The sequence below is a fragment of the Chionomys nivalis genome, chromosome 3 (assembly GCF_950005125.1).
Source record: "Chionomys nivalis chromosome 3, mChiNiv1.1, whole genome shotgun sequence".
Taxonomy (NCBI): domain Eukaryota; kingdom Metazoa; phylum Chordata; class Mammalia; order Rodentia; family Cricetidae; genus Chionomys; species Chionomys nivalis.
The window spans coordinates 37146402-37170346 of NC_080088.1; the positions used below are offsets into that span (position 1 = coordinate 37146402).

The 23945-nt window shown below is 38.9% G+C and overlaps 1 protein-coding gene across 1 annotated transcript in view; it reads right to left on the reverse strand.

Moving 5' to 3' along the window:
* Positions 1–23945, reverse strand: part of Gabrr3 (gamma-aminobutyric acid type A receptor subunit rho3) — a 53670-nt gene that overhangs the window by 26043 nt on the left and 3682 nt on the right. The window contains exons 2-3 of the mRNA XM_057765728.1: positions 14918–15030; positions 3541–3608 (exon numbers count right to left, since the gene is read on the reverse strand). Of these exons, the coding sequence (XP_057621711.1) occupies positions 3541–3608; positions 14918–15030 (181 nt within the window). The remainder of the gene's footprint in view (positions 1–3540; positions 3609–14917; positions 15031–23945) is intronic.

The window sequence follows — 23945 nt, forward strand, 5'->3', positions numbered from 1 at the left end:
TGTCTACCTCATAAATTGCACAACTTTGACATTTCAATTTAAAACACTTTTAACACCCCAGCGCAAAAGTCCAGGCTATGATGTTTAATGTGGAAAAGGAAAGATGATTACTACCAGGCTAACCGTTGCAATCTCAAATAATGCTAAGGACCAGCTGGGCAACTTCTATGAAAAGAGAGACTAAATCTAGAGAGAAGCAGTGTTGTAGGAGGCCACCCAGAACAGAAATAAACACACAGAAACTGTATTAATTAAAACACTGCTTGGCCAATTAGCTCTAGCTTCCTTTTTTTTTTTAACATGGAAAACAATTTCTCAAGTATATTTAAAGTGTTGACTATGGTCATACAGCTTTCAAATACCTGGCACTCATCTTTTCCCCATGTCTCAATTCCTGTCTTGTTCACATTATCTTTTTTGATTGCTTCTTAGTATAAAAACAAACACACCAAAGATGTGGGGCCACTGTGCACACTAGCAGGCCCATACAGAAAACGCACAAAAGTTTATATGCTATTTACAGTAATAGCTCAAGATAGAAAGGCTTTGAAATATCATGCCTGCTCCAAGGTTAGCCGACCCAGAGCAACGTAACATATACTCCTTCAGCATTTACCTCTAGCTTCTTATTGGCTAACTCTTACTTATTATTTTAACCCATTTCTAGTAATCTGTGTGTCACCACGTGGCTGTGGCTTACCAGGTAAAGTTCTGTCATCTGCCTCCGGCTGGGCTACATGGCTTCTCCTTGACTCTGCCCTTTTTTCTCCCAACATTCAGTTGAGTTTTCCTTGCCAAGATCTGTTCTACCCTATCAGGCCAAGCCAGTTTATTTATTAACCAATAGTATTGGCAGCATACAGAGGAGAATCCCACATCAAAGCAGCACCTGGAGTCTAGGACCAACACACGGGCACAGGATCCATCTGAAGGCTTCATAGTCAAATCAATTCAGGGGGCACTAAGATGCAAAGCACATCCAAAAGACCCATAATCTTAACGTTACTTGGTGCTGGGTGCCTGCTAAGAGTATTTGTTATTTACACGCACACATAATCAAAACAAAGGAAACCCATGTAAAGAGGGCAGAAGAGACAACAAAAGTGGGGGTGGGGGTTGCTACTCATCTAGCAGGGTTCCAGGGACAAACCTGACTGGTGCTTCCTGGGATTGAAGAAAAGACAAATACCCACATGGTCAAGCAGACATCTGGGATTCTGTAGTCTGGGCTTTCTGCTGAAGAAGCCTGTGCATAAAGGACCCTCAATTTGTTTATTATACAGACTTGAACGAACAGCAGGGTTTTTGCACACAGCTGAGCAAGGAAGCTGGTTATTACATACAGATGGACAAGCAGGCGGGGCTTATAATACACAGCTGGACCAAGGGGGCAGGTTTAGCTAATCTCTGTAGGAACTGTCTCTGTAGGGGAGCAATCTAAAGGTTGTAAATGATGGTGGAGGTATAAGGCTATGCTGAACTTTTCTGCACATACTGTCAATATTTCACTCATGGACCCTTGCCATCACTCCTTGGGTCTGAGGCTCTGCGTTTCTGTCAACAGAATAGTTACTTGGAATTTCCCTCATTCAGGGCTTCTTCTGGTCCCTACAGATGCTGACAGCCATTAGGGAAAACCAGAAAAGGACCACTGGAAATGTACCTTAGAAAGGCCTGGATTTGGCATGCAAACATAAAGGAAAGGGTTCATCAAAACTCAGACTAGATAAAATTAACAAAAAATAAGGAGGTCAAACAAATCCATCTGAAAACCAAGTATGCAAGTACAGAAGCTGGGCCCAGCCTTAACTCTTTTTTTTCCTGAGTGCATTCCATTTTTATCTTATTTTTAATTTTTTTCCTTTTTCTTTTTCTTTATTTATTTCTTAAAGATTTCTGCCTCTTCCCGGCCACCGCCTCCCATTTCCCTCCCCCTCCCCTGATCAAGTCCTCCTCCCTGTCAGCCCAAAGAGCAATCAGGGTTCCCTGCCCTGTGGGAAGCCCAAGGACCACCCACCTCCATCCAGGTCTAGTAAGGTGAGCATCCAAACAGCCTAGGCTCCCACAAAGCCAGTACGTGCAGTAGGATCAAAAACCCATTGCCATTGTTCTTGAGTTCTCAGTAGTCCTCATTGTCCGTTATGTTCAGCGAGTCCGGTTTTATCCCATGCTTTTTTAGACCCAGGCCAGCTGGCCTTGGTGAGTTCCTGATAGAACATCCCCATTGTCTCAGTGTGTGGGTGCACCCCAGCCTTAACTCTTGTTGTAGTAAAATACCCTCCATGCTGAAAACCACTTAAATGCAAAACTACTTGGAAAGTTACCCAGACAAAGAGAGTCCTTATACATTAAAAATAGGGAAAATGAAATGGAAAAAGTATGGTTGAGGCCATTAAAATATAAAAGTGGCTAAAAATGATGAAACTAAGTTAAAGAAGAGAAAAAGGTAGAAAAAGTAAAGTCGGGGAGAAGACTGGGAAAACCTAAAAGGAGAACTGAGAATAAAAGGTCACTATCATGTATTTTCCTTTTAAATTTCACATCTATGTAAAAATATTTACTTTATTATTTAATAGACATTCCAGTAATAGACATTACATTAATCCTGATACTTCATTTTCTCTTGTTTTGAAGTTTTTTATATGTGTATTTTCATGAAATTTTTAAAAAGTAGCTTTTAAATATTTTCTATTTATTTTTCATAATCTGTAGGGATATTAGAGTTCACAACATATAATTCCAGGTGAATGAATTTTACTGGAAGCATGAAATTTGAGAGTAGACATTTAAAAAAATATTTTTGGTATATGAGCTGTAACATGTATAGTTATTTCTGTAGACATAAATTTTGAATTTATTTGTATCCAACAAGTTAGTTTTTTTCTTTTTCTTTCTAATATACTTATGTATATAAAATAATTATATTATCTACTTTTCATATAAACAAAATAAATTACTACAAATAAAATAGTGATTTTTAAAATAAAAATGTTTTGTGAAAATATAAGTATTACACTGGAAAATAAAACATCAAACTCTTCTGCATTTCTATAATATACCATGGGACAAACAAAATTTTCTAAATTAAATATACTGATCATGAATCTTAAAATGCCCTGTTTCTGATAATGGTTACTTAGAGACAAGCGGAATTAATATCAATAGAAACATCTGGAAATAATAAAGCTTGGCACAGAAGTTTATCATTTTATGAACAAGGCCTTGGGGCTGAGATTTCATAGTTTGCAAACTGTATGGTTGTTTTCTAACACACTTGTTTTCAACCTGTGACAGACAGCAAATTTACTACGATATGCTGCAGGAAGCCGTAAATGAGAAATCATGAGACAGAATGGGAGGAAAGAATGAGAGTGTAGTCAGAGGGAGAAAGAAGGGAATGGGGGGTGGGAGGAGAGCAACACAACTCCACTGTGAGGCCAAGTAGGAAAGTGGCTTATTCAAAAACCCAAACCCAATGACTTTAAAATTATCATTTTCCTTCTTTTTAGAAAAAGCTCAATATCCTATGGGAAAACTCACCATGTTGACCTCCGAAATGCTGTCAATGCTTTCAACCTGGACATCTATACCTACTGGCACTGGGGAACCTTCAGAAAGAAAAATGAATAATTTACTGAGAAATGCATTATAATCATTTTGGACATTTTCCAAAACCAAGAAACACCATTGTTCAACAATTGAAGGTGATTTATTTTATCCAATATTTTTATTCATCATTTCCCCTATTTTCTATTGAATCATTTATCATACCGTCAAATATAATAAGTAAGGCACATGCACTAATAAATGCTACTTCAATCATCATTGCTCACTTGCTTGGAAAATCCTAAGGATTTCCTTGTATAATGTATTCTAGAACTGGTGTTGTCTGTTTTGTTATTCTGTGTTTCAGCTAGTAGGGTTTTAAAGAGAAACAATGTTTTGGAAACATATGTAAGAGCATGCCAGATTGTGCATTTTGTATAATAATGGCAGTTCAGTGAGTTTTATAGAGTCCTTGGCTCTGGAAATGTCAAACCCACTTCTCTCTTTCCCCCAGTGTCAGCCTTTCTCATTCATGAAGCAGTTGGTGACCTAGAGATAGACAGATGCTCGAAAGCTATACCAAGGATGTAGACTCAGTCATGTCTTCCTGTAGATCAGTAGCCACAGAGGGCACAGAGAAGAAGCAAACAGTCTAGGCACTTGTTGGATGAAATACACTCTGATAGAAACTGAAGCAATCTCAGACAGTGGACTTTAAACTCACTGGCAGCTGGGACTCCTGGAACAGGGTTCTTGAGTCCAGAAATTTTAGAAAACAGTCCAAGTCAGACAGCCATTATAGCTTTTTCCAGTTCCGCTAAGAATGAATTTCAACATTCCCCTCCCACGCGCCCCAGGCTCTCTCTCTTTCCTCTCTGTATCTGTAGGAGAATTGCTGTTAATAACTTTATCATTAAATTTTGGGTATGAAATTTGATCTGCATTTATCTATGTTGACACAATCCACATGTTTACACATAATCTCTGCATGTATTTTCTTACCATAATAAAGTCATTCTTATTTAAATCGCATTGCCTCATCGAGTTAAAAGAACTTTCAACTATTAACAAATAAAGATTAATCCTGCACAGCTGAGTCCCAGCTATTTAATCCAGATGTTGGAATTTAGATGAATCCATCCTGAGAAGCTTCCATACTTGACTCAAGAATGACTGAGCATGTTCTATGTGACACACATATGCACCCAATTCAACAGCCTTCTAGATGCATAATACAGTATAAAACAAGCTAATTCCTTTCCTATTTGTCTGGGACCTCATTAATTCTTGATGCTGCCTTTAGTAACATAAAAATTTCTTTGTTTTTAATTATCATTTGCTACTTAGAAGAATCTCAGCTAGCCAGGTACTTGGCCTGTCACTCAAATATCTTTCTGCCTCACCCTTTTTTAATGCCTTACTTGTGTCATAACCATCTTCTTCGCATATTGGATCAGTTAGCTTGTATGACACTGATTCCATAAATAGTGTTGTTTACCACAGATTCTGACTCCGCATGAAGTTGGGAACAGCTTGACATGATTCCTTCATAGGGTTCAGCGCTGGTGATTTGAATTTGCCCTTTTTCTTGACTTTATAATCAAAATAAAAATTTATGAAAACATCTCATCCATTGCTCTACTTGGCACTTCATGGTGAAAAAATCTTCCCATTAATTCTAATACTGTCAGGGGATGAGATTTTTGATAGGTCTTTAAGGGGTGGCAGAATGTCCAGGATGAAGTGCAAACACAAGTTCATCACTATTATATATTATGCAGTAAGATATATTTCCAAAGGTTGATTTCTTTCACTATAAAAATCTGCCCAGAGATATTCAAAGAGTACCAACCACTACAGCTCATAAACAGTACAGTTTATAGGCTTAATTGGATCTTAATAAATTAACATTACTTGCTTAGTTATGCAAAAATGCAACTAGAAGGGCACTATTCTTAACCAAACACTCAGGCATACTGGTTATCAAGACATTGTTTTAACACATGTGCGTAAGCACACACACACACGCACGCATGCACACACGTACGCATGCACACACACACACACACACACACACACACACACCTCTACAATGATTTTCCACCATCCATTTTCTGAAGAAACTAGAGAACAGCTTGGATTTAGGATCTTTTAAGGACAATTGGGTATTTGAGTCAATGGGTTCCATATCTGTGGTTCTATCAACTTCAGTTAAGATCCAATCTGTCTGTGAACTGAACATGTACTGCTTTTTCCTCATTATTATTTTTTGGACAAGCCTTATTAACAACAATTTACACAGCCTCTATATTGTACGAGACATTAGAAGTAAGCTAGAAACAATTGATAGATGATGAAAGAATTAAGATAGGGTATATGCAAGTGTTGTGCCTTTTCATACAAAGGACTTAAACATCTGTACATGTTGGTGTCTTTTGAGAAACAGTGGCAGACTGGAAAATAATCCCTTAGGATATGGAGAGATGGATTTCTCAAAAAATTAGAAAACAACCTTCCTCAAGACCTAGTGATACCACTTTTGGGTATAGACCCAAAGGACATGTGCTCAACTATGTTTATAGCAGGATTATTTGTCATAGCCAGAATCTGGAAACAACCTAAATGCCTTTTGACCAAAGAATGGATAAGGAAAATGTGGTACATTTACACAATGGAGTACTACACAGGAGAAAAAATAATGGCATCTTGAAATTTGTGGGCAAATGGATGGATCTAGAAAACATCATATTGAGTGAGGTAAGACAAATATAATATGTAATCACTCATAAGTGGCTTTTAGACATAAAGCAAAGTAAAATCAGCCTACATTCACAATCCCAGAGAATCTAGACAACAAAGAGGACCCTAAGAGAGACATACATGGATCAAATCTATATGGGAAGTAGAAAAAGCCAAGATCTCCTAAGTAAATTGGGAGCATGGGGACCATGGGAGAGAGTAAAGGGGAGGGAGGGGCTGAAGGGAGGGGAGCAGAGAAAAATACATAGCTCAATAAAAACAATTTTAAAAAAGAAAAAAGATATGGAGAGATGAGTGCATATCCTAGCTGTTAGTGGCTATTTCTGAAATCTTGGGAACATTGCTATAATACTAGCTCTAAATGATATATTCACCCTACTGCTGGGCATGCAATGGAATCTCGAGGCTTCTTTTACACTGAAGGTAATACATGGCTTGGTCATTTGAACTGAGTTCCCGTTATCTTCGATTTCCTCTCTCTTCCATTTCCATCTATACTGTCATATGGAGATGACCTCCTCAGATTCCACAATGTGTGCCTGTGGGATACTCTCTGGCCTCATGCCTGTCTCCTTTGAATTCTTTGTCAAGGGCACCCAACTCCTGTGTAGAAGGAGTTCTGACACTTGAGGGCTGAATACGAGGTGCAAGGAATGTAAGGGCAAGACTGAGAGTTACAGAATATTGGTTACTCTTCATACTGCCAAAAGCCGTTCTTGTGCTATCAGACAAAGTGACAATTAAGTACAGGTGTTAAAATGCCAACATCTGCAGTCACATAAAACCAAAGTAGGGCTAAAGTTCTGTTGTAGTAATAAGAGCGGCGGGGCTGCGACAGGCCGCCCGCATGGCTTTACCCGAAGTAATTACACGGAAACAGTATTCTTTTAAACACTGCCTGGCCCATTAGTTCCACCTCTTATTGTCTAGCTCTTACATATTGATCTAACCCATTTCTAATATTCTGTGTAGCCCCACGAGCTGGCTTACAAGGAAAGATCTTAACCTGCGTCTGTCTGGAGTGGGAGAATCATGGCGACTCCTTACTCGGCTTCTTTCTCCCAGCATTCTGTTCTGTCTACTCCGCCTACCTAATTTTCTGTCCTATTAAAGGGGCCAAGGCAGTTTCTTTATTACTTAACCAATGAAAGCAACAGATTAGAAAGAAATCACTTCCACATCATTCTGTGTGTTTCTTTAACCTTTATACTTCTGTTTTCATCAGTAAAGAGAACAGATACGGAGCCCACCTTGCAGGGCTGTTGCGAGAATACACAAAGGAGCACATACCACATCCTGCCCTTGAGCCCATTCAAATATTCTGCTACCTAACATCTACTCTCTGTTGGGTCAGCAATAGACTTAACATCTTAAATGATAGTACCTTTATAAGAACTTTGACCAAGTTCATAGATAAAATCAAGTAAAAGTTATCTAAATACTAACCCCTTTGACAATTAAATTCCAAGAATCACTAGGTAATAACACATCTGTAAACTTTTTAATGTATATATTTGGATTTTTTCTTTGGGTAGACTAATTAGGGTTAAGTAGAAATTATGTATCTATCTCTGTAGTGTCATTACAATACATTCCACAATGTATCATTTCATATGCTTACCGACTCTACTAGGTAGGTTACACGAGGCTTTCTAGCTCTAGGTGACCTCTGTATGAACTTATGTGGATAAATAGGAACTCTTGTTTGAAATCTGAAGCAAGGTAGTGGTAGGAATGGGAACAAGTCCTTCTGACTCTCAGGCATGTTATGTGACATGTGGGGACCGCAAGAAGCTTTGATAATGTTAGCTTTTGTTTCAACTCAGTTGCCAGAATCGAGGTGCTGAATTGACTTTAGCGAAACAAAGAAATCATCATCTGGAAGACTGAAACAAAAAGTCTTTAGTTATAGGAGACATAGTGGGCGGGAAAACATAAATAAAGAAAATGAGCTGCAATTTATAACCCGAGTTAAACAAAAAGCTCCCTAAATTTACATCCTCCTGTTTCCACATAATGAGTCAATTAATCTTCCAATGCTTTATAAAAGTGAAAAAAAAAAACCCACCCTGGTAGCAGCTGGTTTTAATGTTAAACCTAATTAGAAAAACACATTAAGGCAAGGGAAGTGCTGAAGTTACATTTAGCTGAGAGGAGAGAAGTATGTTCATGAGCTTGTGCTGTGGACAAGGAGAAGCGAGGGTAGATAAATTAAAGCTTGCCTTTTGTATTCCACAGCCTGATTTCCCAAAAAAAAAAAAAGCAGCCATTTGAGGACAGAGAAATGAGTCACCATATAAGGTACGGTTCTGGTCAAGCTAAGCAGATGATCGTTAAAGACTATTTCACAGAGCTAGTAGACAGACACTTCTGCCTGGACTCAGAAATTTTTCCTTCTTGAATGACTCAATAAGCCATCTGAACACCATTTAGCCCAGCCTACAATTGTCAGAAAAATTTTTAATTGTGAGATGATCTGCCACCTGTCACTAAGTACGCGTCACATGTTTCAATTTCATATTTAATAATCTCATAAAATAGCCCCGGGAAAAATAATTTAAGGAGAGATGAATACTTGGCACTGGTATGGATTTTGGTTTATTGATACAAATTTAAGGTCAATTTTGCTAGATGTATATTTCTACTCTTGTTTAAGATATTATGTTTATACAACTCATTTAAAAATGTAATGTATAATTAAGATATACACATTAATAAGTAGTCATTTATAAAAATAGTCAAACTTGTAGTTATGTTAGTTAGGTTTTCTAGATATACAGAGATATATTTCAGTTAGATAGATAATTTTCAACACTTCAAAGACTATGGAATATGGCATGTAAAATGTTTTAAGAATTTACACTTTTCTAAGCTTCTGTAAAGCAAAGGACATGGCCAACAAGACAAATCAGCAGCCTACAGAATGGGAAATGATCTTCACTAACCACACATCAGACTGGTCTCCAAAATATACAAAGAACTCAAGAAATTGGTCACCAAAACAACAAATAATCCAATAAAAAAATGGAGTACAGACCTAAACAGAGAACTCTCAACAGAGAAATCTAAAATGACTAAAAGACACTTAAGGAAATACTCAACATCCTTAGCCATCAGAGAAATGCAAATAAAACAACTCTGAGATTCCATCTTCCACCTGTAAGAAAGGCCAAGATCAAAAACACTGATGACAACTTATGCTGGAGAGGTTGTGGGGAAAAGGGAACACTTCTGCATTGCTGGTGGGAATGCAAGCTGGTACAGCCTTTTTGGATATCAGTGTGGTGATTTCTCAGAAAATTAGGAAACAACTTTCCTCAAGACCCAGCAATACCACTTTGGGTATATATCCAAAGGATGCTCAATCATACCCCAAGGACATGTGCTCAACTCTGTTCATAGCAGTGTTGTTTGCCATAGCCAGAGTCTGGAAACAACCTTAATGCCCCTCGACCAAAGAATGGATAAGGAAAATGTGACATATTTACACAACGGAGTACTACACAGCAGAAGAAAATAATGACATGTTAAATTTTGCAGGCAAATGGATGGATCTAAAAAACATCATATTGAATGAGGTAACTCAGACCCAGAAATATAAATATCATATTACTCACTCATAAGTGGTTTTTATACACAAAGCAAAGAAAACTAGCCTACAATTCATAATCCCAGAGAACCTAGACAGCAATGAGGACCCTAAGAGAGACACACATGGATCTAATCTACATGGGAAATAGAAAAGGACTAGATCTCCTGAGTAAATTGGGAGCATGGGGACCATGGGAGAGGGTTGAAACAGAGGGGAGAGGAAGGCAGGGGAGCAGAGAAAAATGTATAGCTCAATAAAATCAATAAAAAAATAAAAAAGGGAATTTAGATTTTCTAAACAGTGAAACATGTCTGCTTCTGGCATCACCAATCACTTCAAGAGGATGATGATCATCAAGAGTCTCCTTTTGGAGTTTGCTAGTAATTTGGGCAAGAAACTGCTCTCTATGCTGTATAAACTGGACATGTAGGATCCATAGAAAAATTACTGCTGAAGTTGCCTAAAGAAGGTGAGATGGTCCTTCAGGGTTCCTGTTTCATGAGAGAATCTGCCAGACATTCTGCAGGAGACAGAAGAAAGAACTGCCAATATAGGAGAAACAGTCTTTCAAATTCCTGTTTCATGGAAAAGTCTGCTGGATACTATGGACCTGTAGGCTGAAGATGGATGCCCCAACATTACAGAAGAACTTTGGGTGACTGTCCAGGCAACAAGATGTCTCTGTCAATTCTAGAACTTTGGAAGTTGCTTACTTAGCACTTCCTATTTATTTAGGTAATATTATATTCTTCTGGGGTCTTTGGGGAGTTAAAGACAGATAATTATAATTTTCCTTAGGTATGATAAAAATAAATTAGATATGAAACTTTAGACTCATAAAGAAATATCATAAGTGTAATTCTTATTTGATACCTGTTTTGTATATGTAATTTTACTATGTTAAAGTTAAAACCGTCCTTTTTATTTAGACAGAAAAGGGAAGATGATGTGGAATTCTCCTCTGTATGCTGTGAATATGTTTTATTACCATTGGTTAATAAAGAAGGTGCTTCAGCATATAGCAGGGCAGAATATTGCCTAGCTGAAAGAGATATATAGAGAAAGTAGGAAGAGTCAGACAGATGCTATGTAGCTGCAGAAGGAGACAGACGCCAGACCCTTACCAGTAAGCCACAGCCTCGTGCCCATACACAGATTGATAGAAATGGGTTAATAAAAGATGTAAGAATTAGTTAATAAGAAGCCTGAGTTAATAGGCCAAGCAGTGTTGTAATTAATATAGTTTCTGTGTGAGTATTCGAATCTGGGGATGAAAGAGCAGTCTCCGCTTACATTTTAGAAACCATATCCCTTAGAACACTTATCATGTATTTCCTAACAATCAGGCAAAGAGGGACTATTGGGCCAGTGTTATGCTTTTCTGGAGGTGAGAAGGATGCACAGGGTGGAGGTTGAAAGTGTAAACATTTTACCTTGAAAGGAGGGTGCAGGCTTTGCATTCTGCAGACTCCACAGGCACTCACCTTGGCATCCTGTTACCATGCAGAGTTACAATGCAGGCTTTGGGCCTGAGCTTCAGCATTTAGATGGACTCCTTGGTGTTTCTGCTAATTCTTGAAACACATTTAACAATAAGGTGTCTGTGGATTGTTTGCTGTGAGGTCCACTAATAAGTATAGCCATTTCTCTCTCTTTATTGCTAATGTCCCTATGAAAGACCCTATTAAACAACAACAACAACAACAACAACAACAACAACAACAACACCTCTTCCTCTATCCCAGAGAACAACTTAATCGAGGAACCAACTTCAGGAATTATGGCTTGAAGTCATTGCTAGAGCAGGAAGACACCTCAAGCAGGTGAAGAGGATACAAATAGGAAAGGGAGACATCAGTGTGCCCTTCCCTAAAGACTCCACCTGAAAAGCACCTACAGCTGATGCGCTTCCAGCAAGGCTGTCAAAATTAACACACAAAAACTAGTAGTAGCCCTCTGTATACAGATGACAAACATATTGTGAAAGAAATCAGTAAAAACAATACCATTCACAATAGCCTCAAAACAACAGACAAAAAAAAACAAATAAAATAAATAAATAAATAACAGATAAATCAGACAACCAATCTTGAATTTCTATTGAAAAGGTTCATGAAAGGATTCATGATTCATCCTTTTTTCAAGGACGAGGCCAGTTTCTAACAATTCATGTGCGACTGGCGCCGCCTAGTGGCCTCAAAGGATCCAACGCCGAGCTTCTTTTCCGGATTTTTTTTTTGAAATCACAGAACGGAGGAAACGGCTACAGCTCCCCTGCACCACAGTTGTCAGCTATATTGTCCAAACCTTGGAAAACTCTTTTCTGGATGAGCACAAGCTTATTGAAAATTCTAGTGAAGAGTTGTGGAATCTTTTGGAAGATTGTCAGAGAAACAGTGAGGTAGAGAAAGAAGAAGGGGAGCTTCAGAAGGACAGTGAAATAAATACCCTCTGCTTTTAAATGAGCACTTTTACTTATTCTTTGATCATTTTACACACACACACACACACACAAACACACACACACACCGTATTGTGATTATATCCACACCAATGCTACATTCCCTCGTTAGATCCCAATGTTAATCCTGACCACTCCCCAAGTCCTCTTTCTTATTTTTCTCTTTGGAAAATCAAATGCAATTAGTGGTGCTAGCATGAGCATAGGCAGACTTTCAGTCATCACGTCCTCCAGGAAGAATGATGCTGTCTTCTGAGGGAGACATCAATTGTCAATAGCTCCTCATCTCAGCACAAAGCCACAAGATCTCCTCTCCCACCCATTCTGGAATAATTGACTGGTTTGATCCTGTGCTGCGCTGGTACAGGTATGTTCTCTGATCAGATATGGGGCTTAATCCACAGGAGGAAATTGTTCCTAGTACTGCCAACCTGATAATAGTCACTGGGGATGCCATTAGACTGTGGGCGGGGAAGGCATTGTCAAACTGCCTTCTAGTCATGCACATTTATACCTATAGAGCAGTGTGTGTAACAGTGCTGCTCCCAGCCTTGGTCACAGAAGCTTCTTTCAGCAGTGGGTAGCAGTCAGTTCAAAGCCCCAGAACTTCTCAGAGTGCTAAGAATGTGCAACTGTTGAGTGCTCAGCACTAAATAAGAATATCTTTAAACCTGATTAATTTCCAGGCTTCTATGACTGTAAATTGCAATCCAAAAACTGTGATTAAATACTCCGGAAATCAAAAGTAACAGACTCACCAAGACTTAAGCCTGATGATGTTAAGTTAACCCAGTGGCTCTCAGTGTGTGATTCTCAGAGCCACAGCATCAGCATCATTGACAATGCAGTGTCAGCAGCATCTGCAAGCCATGCAACTCTCAGTCTTCCTCACTTAGATCTAGTGGGTCAGGAATGCTGGAGATGGGGTCCAGGACCCTGACTGATAAGAGCCTTCCCCACTCTTCTCATGATCAGGACAGTCTGCCTCACTAACGAAATAGAGTTTAAATCACGTCTTTAGAATAGCAACCCAGTGGTTTCTGGAAAATTACCAAAGAAAACCAGTGGTTGGGAGATTGTCTATTAGGTACAGTGTAAGGGTAATAACCAAAGTTTGGATCTCCAGCACTCATATAAATGCTGATGGGCATGGCAGACTGTCTACAGTTTCAGCACAGGATCCCCCGAGGGAGCTGCCTAGCCAAACTAGCTATACCATGGAACTCTGCATTCAACTGAGAGGTGTTGCCTCAATGAATAATGAGTATTGATTAAGGAAGAGTCCTAAAATCAGCTCTGGACTTCTGAATGCATATGTAATCATGTGAATCCACACTGGCACATGTGATCTCACATCTGTGTGGACACACATATACACACAACATACTGACACATAAAAAAAAAAGAGAGAAAAATCACACCAATCCATAACAAACCAAAAACAGCCCTTCAAATAACAGTGGCTTGATAATTTATTTTTTTCCATTAACACTTCAACTTTCCATGGCATCTACAGGCCTGCCTGCTTCTCTTGGCTGTGCGCATATGCAACGATTATCACATTTCTTCCAATTCTCACTGGTTGTTCATCCAAGTTCGGGGGCTGCTTTATTGTCAGAGGGTCTTGTTTTTTCTTCATCTACCCTTCCCTTGTTTGCATATTCCAGTATTTTGAAAAGTTGTCAGTTTGAGAATTGTAGGGGTGAGATTTTGTTTCCATAAAACAAACAACAAACAAACAAATAAAAACCAACCAGGCAAACTCAAAGAAATTTAGTTTATCTGAAAGATGTCAAGCTCCCTGTACATCTCTGGAAAACATGGTCTCTCAGTGATGAAACTTTGTAGAAGAGCTGCAAGGGAAGAACACTAAGCTCTACAAGGCTCCTTTCTGGGGCCCTGCTCCAACATCGCCACCTGCCACGACATCTTGCTTCAACCACTTACTACTTGGGATGCTTTCTAACCTCTCTACCTTGGGTTTTTACACTGGGATGTGAAGGTTCATGATGGTGCCATGACTGTGAAGGTAAATGGTACAGTACATAAAAGGCTTAACACAGTGCTAGATATTAAAAAAGTTTTAATTGCTAAAAACATTAAAAAGGAGGAAAATAAACTCAACAGAGCAATTGGTGGCACTGGATATTGCTATTGTTCTACCATTAAAACCAGGCATTATAGCTTGTACGAATAATCGGTGAGATTCTACAAATTAGCGTCCTGCCATCCCATTCAGCTTAGAGTAGAAAGAGCAAGTTGCCATGTTGCAAATCTATATGTCTTCTAAATATTGAGCATATTCTATTGGCAAGGATGTCAAAAATAGAAAAAAAAAGGAGTTTGAATGTCAGCATAAAATGTGTATGTTGCCACTTTTTCCCAGTCAAGGGAAGATAATCATACAGGTATTTGAAAGTATTTACTTATTTATTTACTTACTTACTTTAGCAGATGGCATTGATTAATGCTTCAGTACCAATCACGTCATTTTTTTTTTTAGACCCATCTTGAGAGTGCGGTAGACTTTGGCCTGGGTTTTTGATGAAAACACTCACCTCCAAATCCAGGCCTTGTAGAGAAATCATGGTCCTCAATGTGTAACAACTGCTCACGTTTTAAGGGGCAGACTTTCGTACTGTCGTCTTTCCTCATTCTGGTTTCCCTTACACTGTTCCTCCGAGAAAAAGATACATATATATCTTAGTTAGGGTTACTTTCACTGTGATGACATGCCATGGCCACAGCAACTTGTGGAGGAAAAGGTCCATTTGGTGTAAGCTTCTGTAAAACTCTAGGATAACTCTAAAGCCATTTCTGACAATTCTGAAGCCATTCTGAACCCTCTCAGCCTCCATGCCTTAGTGCTACCCCTCCCCTGGGAACCAAGGACCTAACAGCTACTCATGCACATACTGAAATGTTGGGAACTTTCCATCTCCCTGAGTCCTTGTGAGTGTTCTCCAAATAGAGCTCCGTTCCTGAAACTGGGACAAGATAACCCACAGATGTCCACAGATGTTTTGACTCAGTCCCTGGGAAAGGGGCAAAGTAACCCTAAAATGTTCCCTCTTACCTCATCTGATCTGGCAACCGCTCTCCAGCCAATTATTGGTAATAGCCCTTTGAATAAGGCAACCCCCAGACTCCTCCCTTGTTTTTGTGGCTTTTTACTTTAAAAGTAGCCTGTACCAGCCATTCAGGGTCTTTTTGGCTTCTCGAATGCTGAAAGACCCTGTTTTGACAGAATTAATAAAATCCTCATGCTTTTACATCAACCGTGGTGAGAGAGATGGTCTCTTGGGGCGACTCCTCCTGGTAGATGGACTTCAGGGTCCAACACTTCCACATCCATAGTCCATCACTGAAGAAAGTCAGGACAGAAAATTAAACAGGACAGGAACCTGGAGGCAGGAACTGATGCAGAGGCCGTGGAGGGGAGCTGATTAACTGACTTGCTCCCCATGGCTTGCTCAGCCTGCTTTCTTTCTTTCTTTGTTTCTCTTTTTGTTTTCTTTCTTTATTATTTAAAAAAACATTTTATAAGTTCCACATCATGAATTCTGATCCCATTCATCTTTCTTTCCTTTCATATCAACCTCCTCTCCAAGATAAAATAAAATTTAAAAGAAAAACAAAACCAAACCAAAGCAAACCAAAATCAATCTACCAACCAACCAATCAATCAACCAACCAACCAACCAATCAACCAACCAACCAAACAAACAAAAATCTTGATGTGGAAACTGTAGTGTGACACAGGGAGTCACATAGTCTGCACATCTTTACTTGTTAAGTGTTCATGGCAATGAGTCATTGATCTGGTTAGAGGCATCTGGCTTACATCTGCTACACCAATGATACTGGGCCCTCACTGGGACTCTTCTTGAATATCATGCTGTTTCCTTGTGTCATGGAGATCCTGCAATTTTGGATCTGCAAGTCTAGTCCATTCACATGCTCCAGTGGTTCATAGATGGGGAGAATGAGCCCTGCAACTTGGGAGAGGGGACCTTGTACTTCACCTGGGAAAAGCAGTAGCTCTGACCCAGGTGGTGTGGGTGTGAGCGAGCTGGCACCAAGGGGTGAGGGCACTGGGTAAGCTAGTCAGGGAAGTGCTGAAGAGCTTTCCCTGAGAGTGATGATGAGGGAGAGTCAGCAGACCGACCAACCCAGCTACCACCCAGGCCCAGAACCAGGGCTATGAGCTGGCCTAGCCTGCTTTCTTATAGAACGCGGGATATGGAACCACCCACAATGGGCTGGACTCCCCTCATCAATCACTAATTAACAAATACCCTACAGCTGGACCCTGTAGAGGCATTTTTCTCAATTGAGGTTTCCTCCTTTCAGGTATCTTTAGTTTATGTTAAGTTGACAAAAAACTAGCTAGTACAAAATATTTTGAAGATACATTTATTTATTCATTCTTATTATCCACCTTGCTTAACGTAGTGTGGTCTAAAATAAACACATAAAATTTCATCTTGTTAGTTCAAATTAAGCCAAATATCTGTCAACATTTGTATTTTTGCCACATAAAGGCAGGGTAGGTAGGTAAAACAAGTTTTAGAGTACTTGAAATAACAAACACAAAGGGATTTAATACCTAGACAGACACCATTTCTCACAGTACATATGTTAGATGAGAAACAGTAGGTGAGTGAAGGTAATCAAAGGTCAGATTCACAGACACCCATATCAGCTAAGGAAAGCTTCGAGGAAACAGTGCCTGGGAATGAACATTTCAACAAGACACCTTGAAGAAACTACCTGGGAATGAGCATTTCAACAAGCACCCAAGAGACTGACATTGATTGGACAATCTCTGCCTTAAAGCAGTAAGGAGGTGAAAACATTACAAAACTGTAAACTGATGAAAACAGGGTTTTCAAAGCCAGAACAAGCAGAGATTGTTGCACAGACAGAGATTGCAGGTAGAAGGACAGATGGAGATTGCAGCTAGAAGACCTACTGGAGTTTGTAGGGCTCAAGGGTTGTTGGACCTGGGCAAACCTAACAATGGAATAGACAACTATTTCTACCTCTCCTTCTCTAGGTCAAAGTGCACATGGCAAGCTCCTTTCTGTGGTGTGCTATGTGGAAACAAAGTCCTGTCTCTCTGGGCATCTGTGAGTGTGAGCAAGGGAATGGGACAAAGGGAATACTTTTCTGCCGAGCCACCATTTCCTAGGAACATGGATGCAAATTTTAACAAAACAGTTTTTAGAAGCAATTTATTTAATGCTTTTTCTTGCCACACTATTTATTTATTTATTTATTTATTTATTATTTATTTATTTATTTTGTGTGTGTATACACATAAGCATATGCTTTCTTGTGGTTCCCATGACACTGTTGTGTAGGACAGAAGACAATTTGTGGAATTCTCTTGTCTTCTTCCATCCTGTAGGTCCTAGGGATTAAACCAAGATGTGCACCCTGGGTAGTATTCACTGAATATTCTCACTAGCACTGAATCAAGAAAATGACTCTGACTAGGAGAATTTCACATCCCAAAGCAGCTGATGGAAGAGGGTTTGTGAGATGGTCCAGTGTGGTCTCTCAATAGGGTGGATACTGGACGAATCCTCAGGGATTTAGAGATGTATTCTTTTTTTCTAATAATATGAATAGTTAAGTTTGGGAAAGGAATCTCTTTTGGATAGAAGGCAGTGGATCTGAATTTAAATATATTAAATCTTTATATCCTGTGAATAATTGAACACAGAACTATTTCTCCCAAGAATCTAGAATACACTAAAGAAAACCTTCTAAGGAGCTAGGATAAACTATTTACTAAAAGTAATGATAGAGGACTGGGGAGATAATCAGCCATAAGGTAATTCCTGAGTAGGCATGGGAACCTGAATTTGATCTCTCTAACTACCCCCACCAAGAGAGTCATGGTGCCACATGTGTTTGTAATCCCAAAGACATAGACAGGAGGATCCCCAGAGTTTGCTCATCGACTAGTAGCCTAAATGGTGAGCCCAAGTCAATTAGATACCCACATAAACACCACCCCACACATGTATACACTAATAGCAAGAGGTAGCTTCCAAGTAATGCCTACTACATTCAAGACATCAGCCCAGATGTTTGGTAAGCATTCAGCTCTTCTGTTTTCCTGGGTCTCTGCCCAGAGTTTCTGATTCATTAGATTTGGGGTATAAAATTACATTTCTAATATTTTTTCAGGATAACTTGTTCCTGTAGAAAACAGCACGTAGTTAATAAAAGCTCGCTAGTTGTTTTTGTAAATCAAAAGTGTAGATATAACATATAATGGGAAATTTGTAAAAATTACTCCTCTGGTAATGATATTTTGGATACAACAAATAAATGACATGTGACTAATGTGTCTTTTCAGAAGCATTCCTCTGCAGGAGACTGAAATACAGATGCATTTTAATTAAGAACCCCAAGTATGCTGAGCTCAGGCCTGCTGTGAAATACTCTCTTGGCAGCAGAGGGGTACAGGCACCAGGGCTTATCTGACCTGCACTGAGTGGTCCATGTTTATTTCATCTGGATTTTTTTTACCTTAATTTCTTTGCAAGGAGAATATGTGGGCTGTACCCTCAACACAATTTTACAAATTCTTGCACTGTACCATACATGTTTAAATAAATACTTAAAGGGATTGGAGAGATGGCTCAGTGGGCAAGTGTGTTTTCTGCCATGCAAAGGGCAGGAGTTTGGGTCCCATTCCCCATATGGGGCGACTCAGAGCAGCTTGTGACCTCAGCTTCAGGGACTCTGACACCTCTAGCTCCATTGGCACCTACATTTGCAAACTCCCCTCCAAAAGACAGACACAGAACCCCTCACCACACAGATACACATAGACACTTCTTCAAGACACACACAGTACCCCCACACAGACACACACAGATACCCCCACAGACATACACAAACATCCCCCACACAGACACTTCTTTACAGACACACACAGCACCCCCACACAGACACACATACACACCCCCACATAGACATACACAGACACACCTCCACAGGCTTACATAGACACCCCCCACAGACATACACAGACACCCATACACAGATACACACAGATACCCCACAGACATACACAGACATACCTCACACAGACACAGACACTCCCCACAGACACACAAGTCACCCCCACACAGACACACACAGTCACCCCCCCACAGACACACACAAACATCCCCTACATAGACACACATAGACACTTCTTTACAGACACACACACAGAACCCCCCACAGACACACAGAGACACATACAGACACCCCCACAGACACAATCACCCCCACATAGAAACACACACAGACACCCCCCACAGACACATACAATCACCCCTACACAGACACACAGACACACCCCACACAGACATGCACAGACACACCCCCACAGACACACACAGACATTCCACAAACAGACACACATAGACATTTCTTCACAGACACACACAGACACCCCCAACAAACACACATAGACACACCCCCACAAACATACACAAACATCCCCCACACAGACACATAGAAACTTCTTCACAGACACACAAGTCACCCCGACACAGACAAACATAGACACACACAGTGACCCCCACACAGACACCCCCCCACAGAATACACAGTTCCGCATCACCCCCCACATAGACATTTCTTCACGGATACACACAGTCACTCCCCCACAGACACACATACACACCCCCACACAGACAAACACAGACACACCTCCACAGGCTTACACAGACACCCCCCCACAGACACACACAGACACCCCCTCACAGACACACACAGACACCCTATACACAGACACACACAGACACACCCCCACAGGCTTACACAGGCACACTCCCACAGACATGAACAGACACACGCCCTTGCAGACACATACAGAACCCCATACACAATTAAAAATTATAAAATAATTCCCCCAAGTAAATATAAATTGCTTCTATAATTCTATCATTATACGTTTAAAAATACCTAGATATTGATTATTTAGAAGGACATTCTTCCTTTGAAAGTACCCAGTAACTTGAATACCTACATTAAGTATTTAAAAATAAATGAATAAATTCTTTAAATTATCAGAAAATTTATATTATTTTCTAAGAACTTGTATTTCCATTTCTTGCTTCATAGATTTTTCTTACCCATCATATTTTTGGAAAGAAAATGTGTATATACATTGATAATAACTTTTAAATTTAATATTACCTTTACAAAGAGAACAAAATAATTTATATAAATGTTGACTCCTACTAAATTTAAGAATAAAACTTTAGAGAAAGTAAATTTGTCAACGAAATGGTGATATATTTTCTTCAGTTATTTTATGTGTTAAATGAATTTAGTCATTGTTAGAATGAAACTAGGTTTTGCATAAATTTCCTTTTTATTAGTTTTATAGAAACAAGCACTGAATTTTGTTCAAATGTGTGTGAGTACATTGAATAACAAAAAAACTTTTCACATTGTTTGAAAAATGCACCTGAATTATCTAAATATCTTCTGGCTTTTATTTTAAAAGTCACATTATATGACTTTTAAATCATTTTCGGTGTTAACTAGGTTCTTCCTTTAATTTTGTTAAAAGAAGGTGGGAAACAAGCCAGTGTGAAAATGATATGTTACTTGATATAGAATCATTCACTATCTCAACCTTAATATTTATAATTGTCTCTTTGTTCTCAGGAAGCTTTGTACGAGAGGGATGCACACAACATGGTTAGGAAAGAGAGAGATGCCTGGATTTTGTCACATGAGGCAGAGCAATCACTAAAGGGAGGTGATGAAGGAGACATGGTGAGAGTTCAGGTTAGTCTACTTTAATAAAGCGGTAATAAAGAATGGAATCCAGAAATTGTTTAGAAATTGCACTTGAGGACATGCCTCTCAGATAGCTGGCATGTACCCTTGTAGATATATGATGCCTCATGAATACAGGTGTTTGCTTTGAAAATCTCTGACTTGGTGTTATATATGTTTATATACACAATTGTATATTGTTTATAATGCATGGGATAGTCATTATAAACTGTTTTATATTATAAGAGAATACCAGCGTTATTATCTTTTATTGCTTTTGACCACAAAGTACTACAGACATTAAAAAATTATTGCTATAATTTTTTTCTTGGTAATAGCCAGAACCTTTCCTTTTGATTGAGGACACTACTTTTCTGGATCAACAAGGAACCGTGTTTGTGTGAGGCTTCTAAGATCTCAGTCTGTGACTAGGAAAGCAGTAGCTTGAGGCAGGGAAGTTTAAAATTTGGATGATTTCAGGGCCTCTAATTTCTCTGAGGCCATATTAGAACTAAGAATTAAAACATTTTAGCATTGCCTGGGGAGGATCAAACATCTTTCTGGCACACTTGAAATTTTATAAGTGGATGTAAACAAAACTCTCTTATGATGTCTATGAAAATGCAGAAATTACTCAAAGAAAGTATGAAATCATTTCTATGCTCTAGCTTTTGACATGGAGACATAAAGAAGGTATTCCCTTATAAAGATTAAAAGTGCTTTTTTAATTTTTATTCATCAGGTAATTGTGTAAATATTATGGCTTTTGGTTTTATATTTTGTAGGATTCCTGAGTATATGAGCAAGTGAGTCTCTGAGTCTTGGCTGTTTACTGTGCCTTTTCTTGGGCTCTTTTCCTTCTGTTTATTTTATCTCACTCTGATTTGTTTATCTTTTCTATTTAAATATTATTAATTTTAGATTCTTCTTTGTTTGCTAACAAGACAGAAAGGGGGTGTATCTGGATGATAAGGGAGGTGGGGAGGAACTGGGAAAAGTGGAAGGAGAGGAAACTGTAATCAGGGTATATTATATAAAATAAACTATTAAAATATGGTATTTGGGGTAGCCTGAATCCATGTTTCCAGGTCATGGTCACATATTTAGCTACTAAAAAATGTCTCTCATTTTCTCTCTCTCTCTCTCTCTTTTTAGAAGTGAAGTTGGAACCTCCTACATTCCATCCATTTTCTAGAGTTACTATGAACATCAACTTTTCTCATTCTAGAAGCATGTCCTGTTGTGCAGATGATTTTTGTTTACTATTTTTATTTATTATTTATTATTTTATTTATTATTATTATATTATACTATATATAATATTATTATATATCAATATATTAATAATATATAATTAACATACAATGCTCTTATGTAGGAATTATATATTATATTATCAATAGCTTTTGCCTACAAATTGAATAGATCTGCAGGTGAACATCTCTTTGCATGAGACATCCAGTGAGTGTGCTCAACTAGAGACGTGGCAGCTACTGTATGTCACCTGGGTCTGTAACAGGTCATGAACTCAGTGCTGGGGGTTCAGATGCCCTCATGGAATTAGGAAAACAGACCAATTTTAGAGTTAGTCTGTAGTCATTATCTGGAGCTCAGATGGTACAGTAAGTTAAAAAAATTTATATGAAGCTTGGAGTTCTTATCTTGTTTGAAGAAAGATCAGAAATCTGCTAACTGTGCTACTGTTTTCATGACCTTTCACGTCAGTGTGAGGCTTGGATTGGAATGCTGAAGGAATGCACACAAACTGAAAAGCTTCTGTAAAGCAAAGGACACGGTCAGCAAAACAAAACGACAGCCTACAGAATGGGAAAAGATCTTCGCTAACCACACATCAGACCGATCTCCAAAATATATAAAGATCTCAAGAAATTGATCATCAAAAGAACAGATAATCCAATAAAAAATGGAGTACAGACCTTAAATAGAGAACTCTTAAGAGAGGAATCTAAAATGTCTGAAAGACACTTAAGGAAATGTTCAACATCTTTAGACATCAGAGAAATGCACATCAAAACAACTCTGAGATTCCATCTTACACCTATAAGAAAGGCCAAGATCAAAAACACTGATGACAACTTATGCTGGAGAGGTTGTGGGGAAAAGGGAACACTTCTGCATTGCTGGTGGGAATGCCAGCTGGTACAGCCCCTTTGAATATTGAATGTGGCGATTTCTCAGTAAATTAGGAAGCAACCTTCCTCAAGACCCAGCAATAACACTTTGGGTATATATTCAAAGGATGCTCAGTCGTACCACAAGAACATGTGCTCAACTATGTTCATAGCAGCATTGTTTGTCATAGCCACAACCTGGAAACAACCTAAATGCCCCTTGACTGAAGAATGGATAAGGAAAATTTGGTACACTTACACAATGGAGTACTACACATCAGAAAAAAATGACATCTTAAATTTTGTAGGAAAATGGATGGAGCTAGAAAACATTATTTTGAGTGAGGTAACCCAGACACAGAAAGACAGTTATCACATGTACTCACTCATAAGTGGTTTTTAAACACAATGCAAAGAAAAACCAGGCTACAAATCACAATCCCAGAGAAATTAGACAACAATGAGGACCCTAAGAGAGACTTACATAGATATAATCTACATGGGAAGTAGAAAAAGACAAAATCTCCTTAGTAAATCAGGAGCATGGGGACCTTGGGGGTAAGGCAGGGAAGGGAGCAGAGAAAAATGTAGAGCTCAATAAAAATCAATAAAAAACCCCAACCCCCCAAAAAACAAACAAATAAAAAAGAAT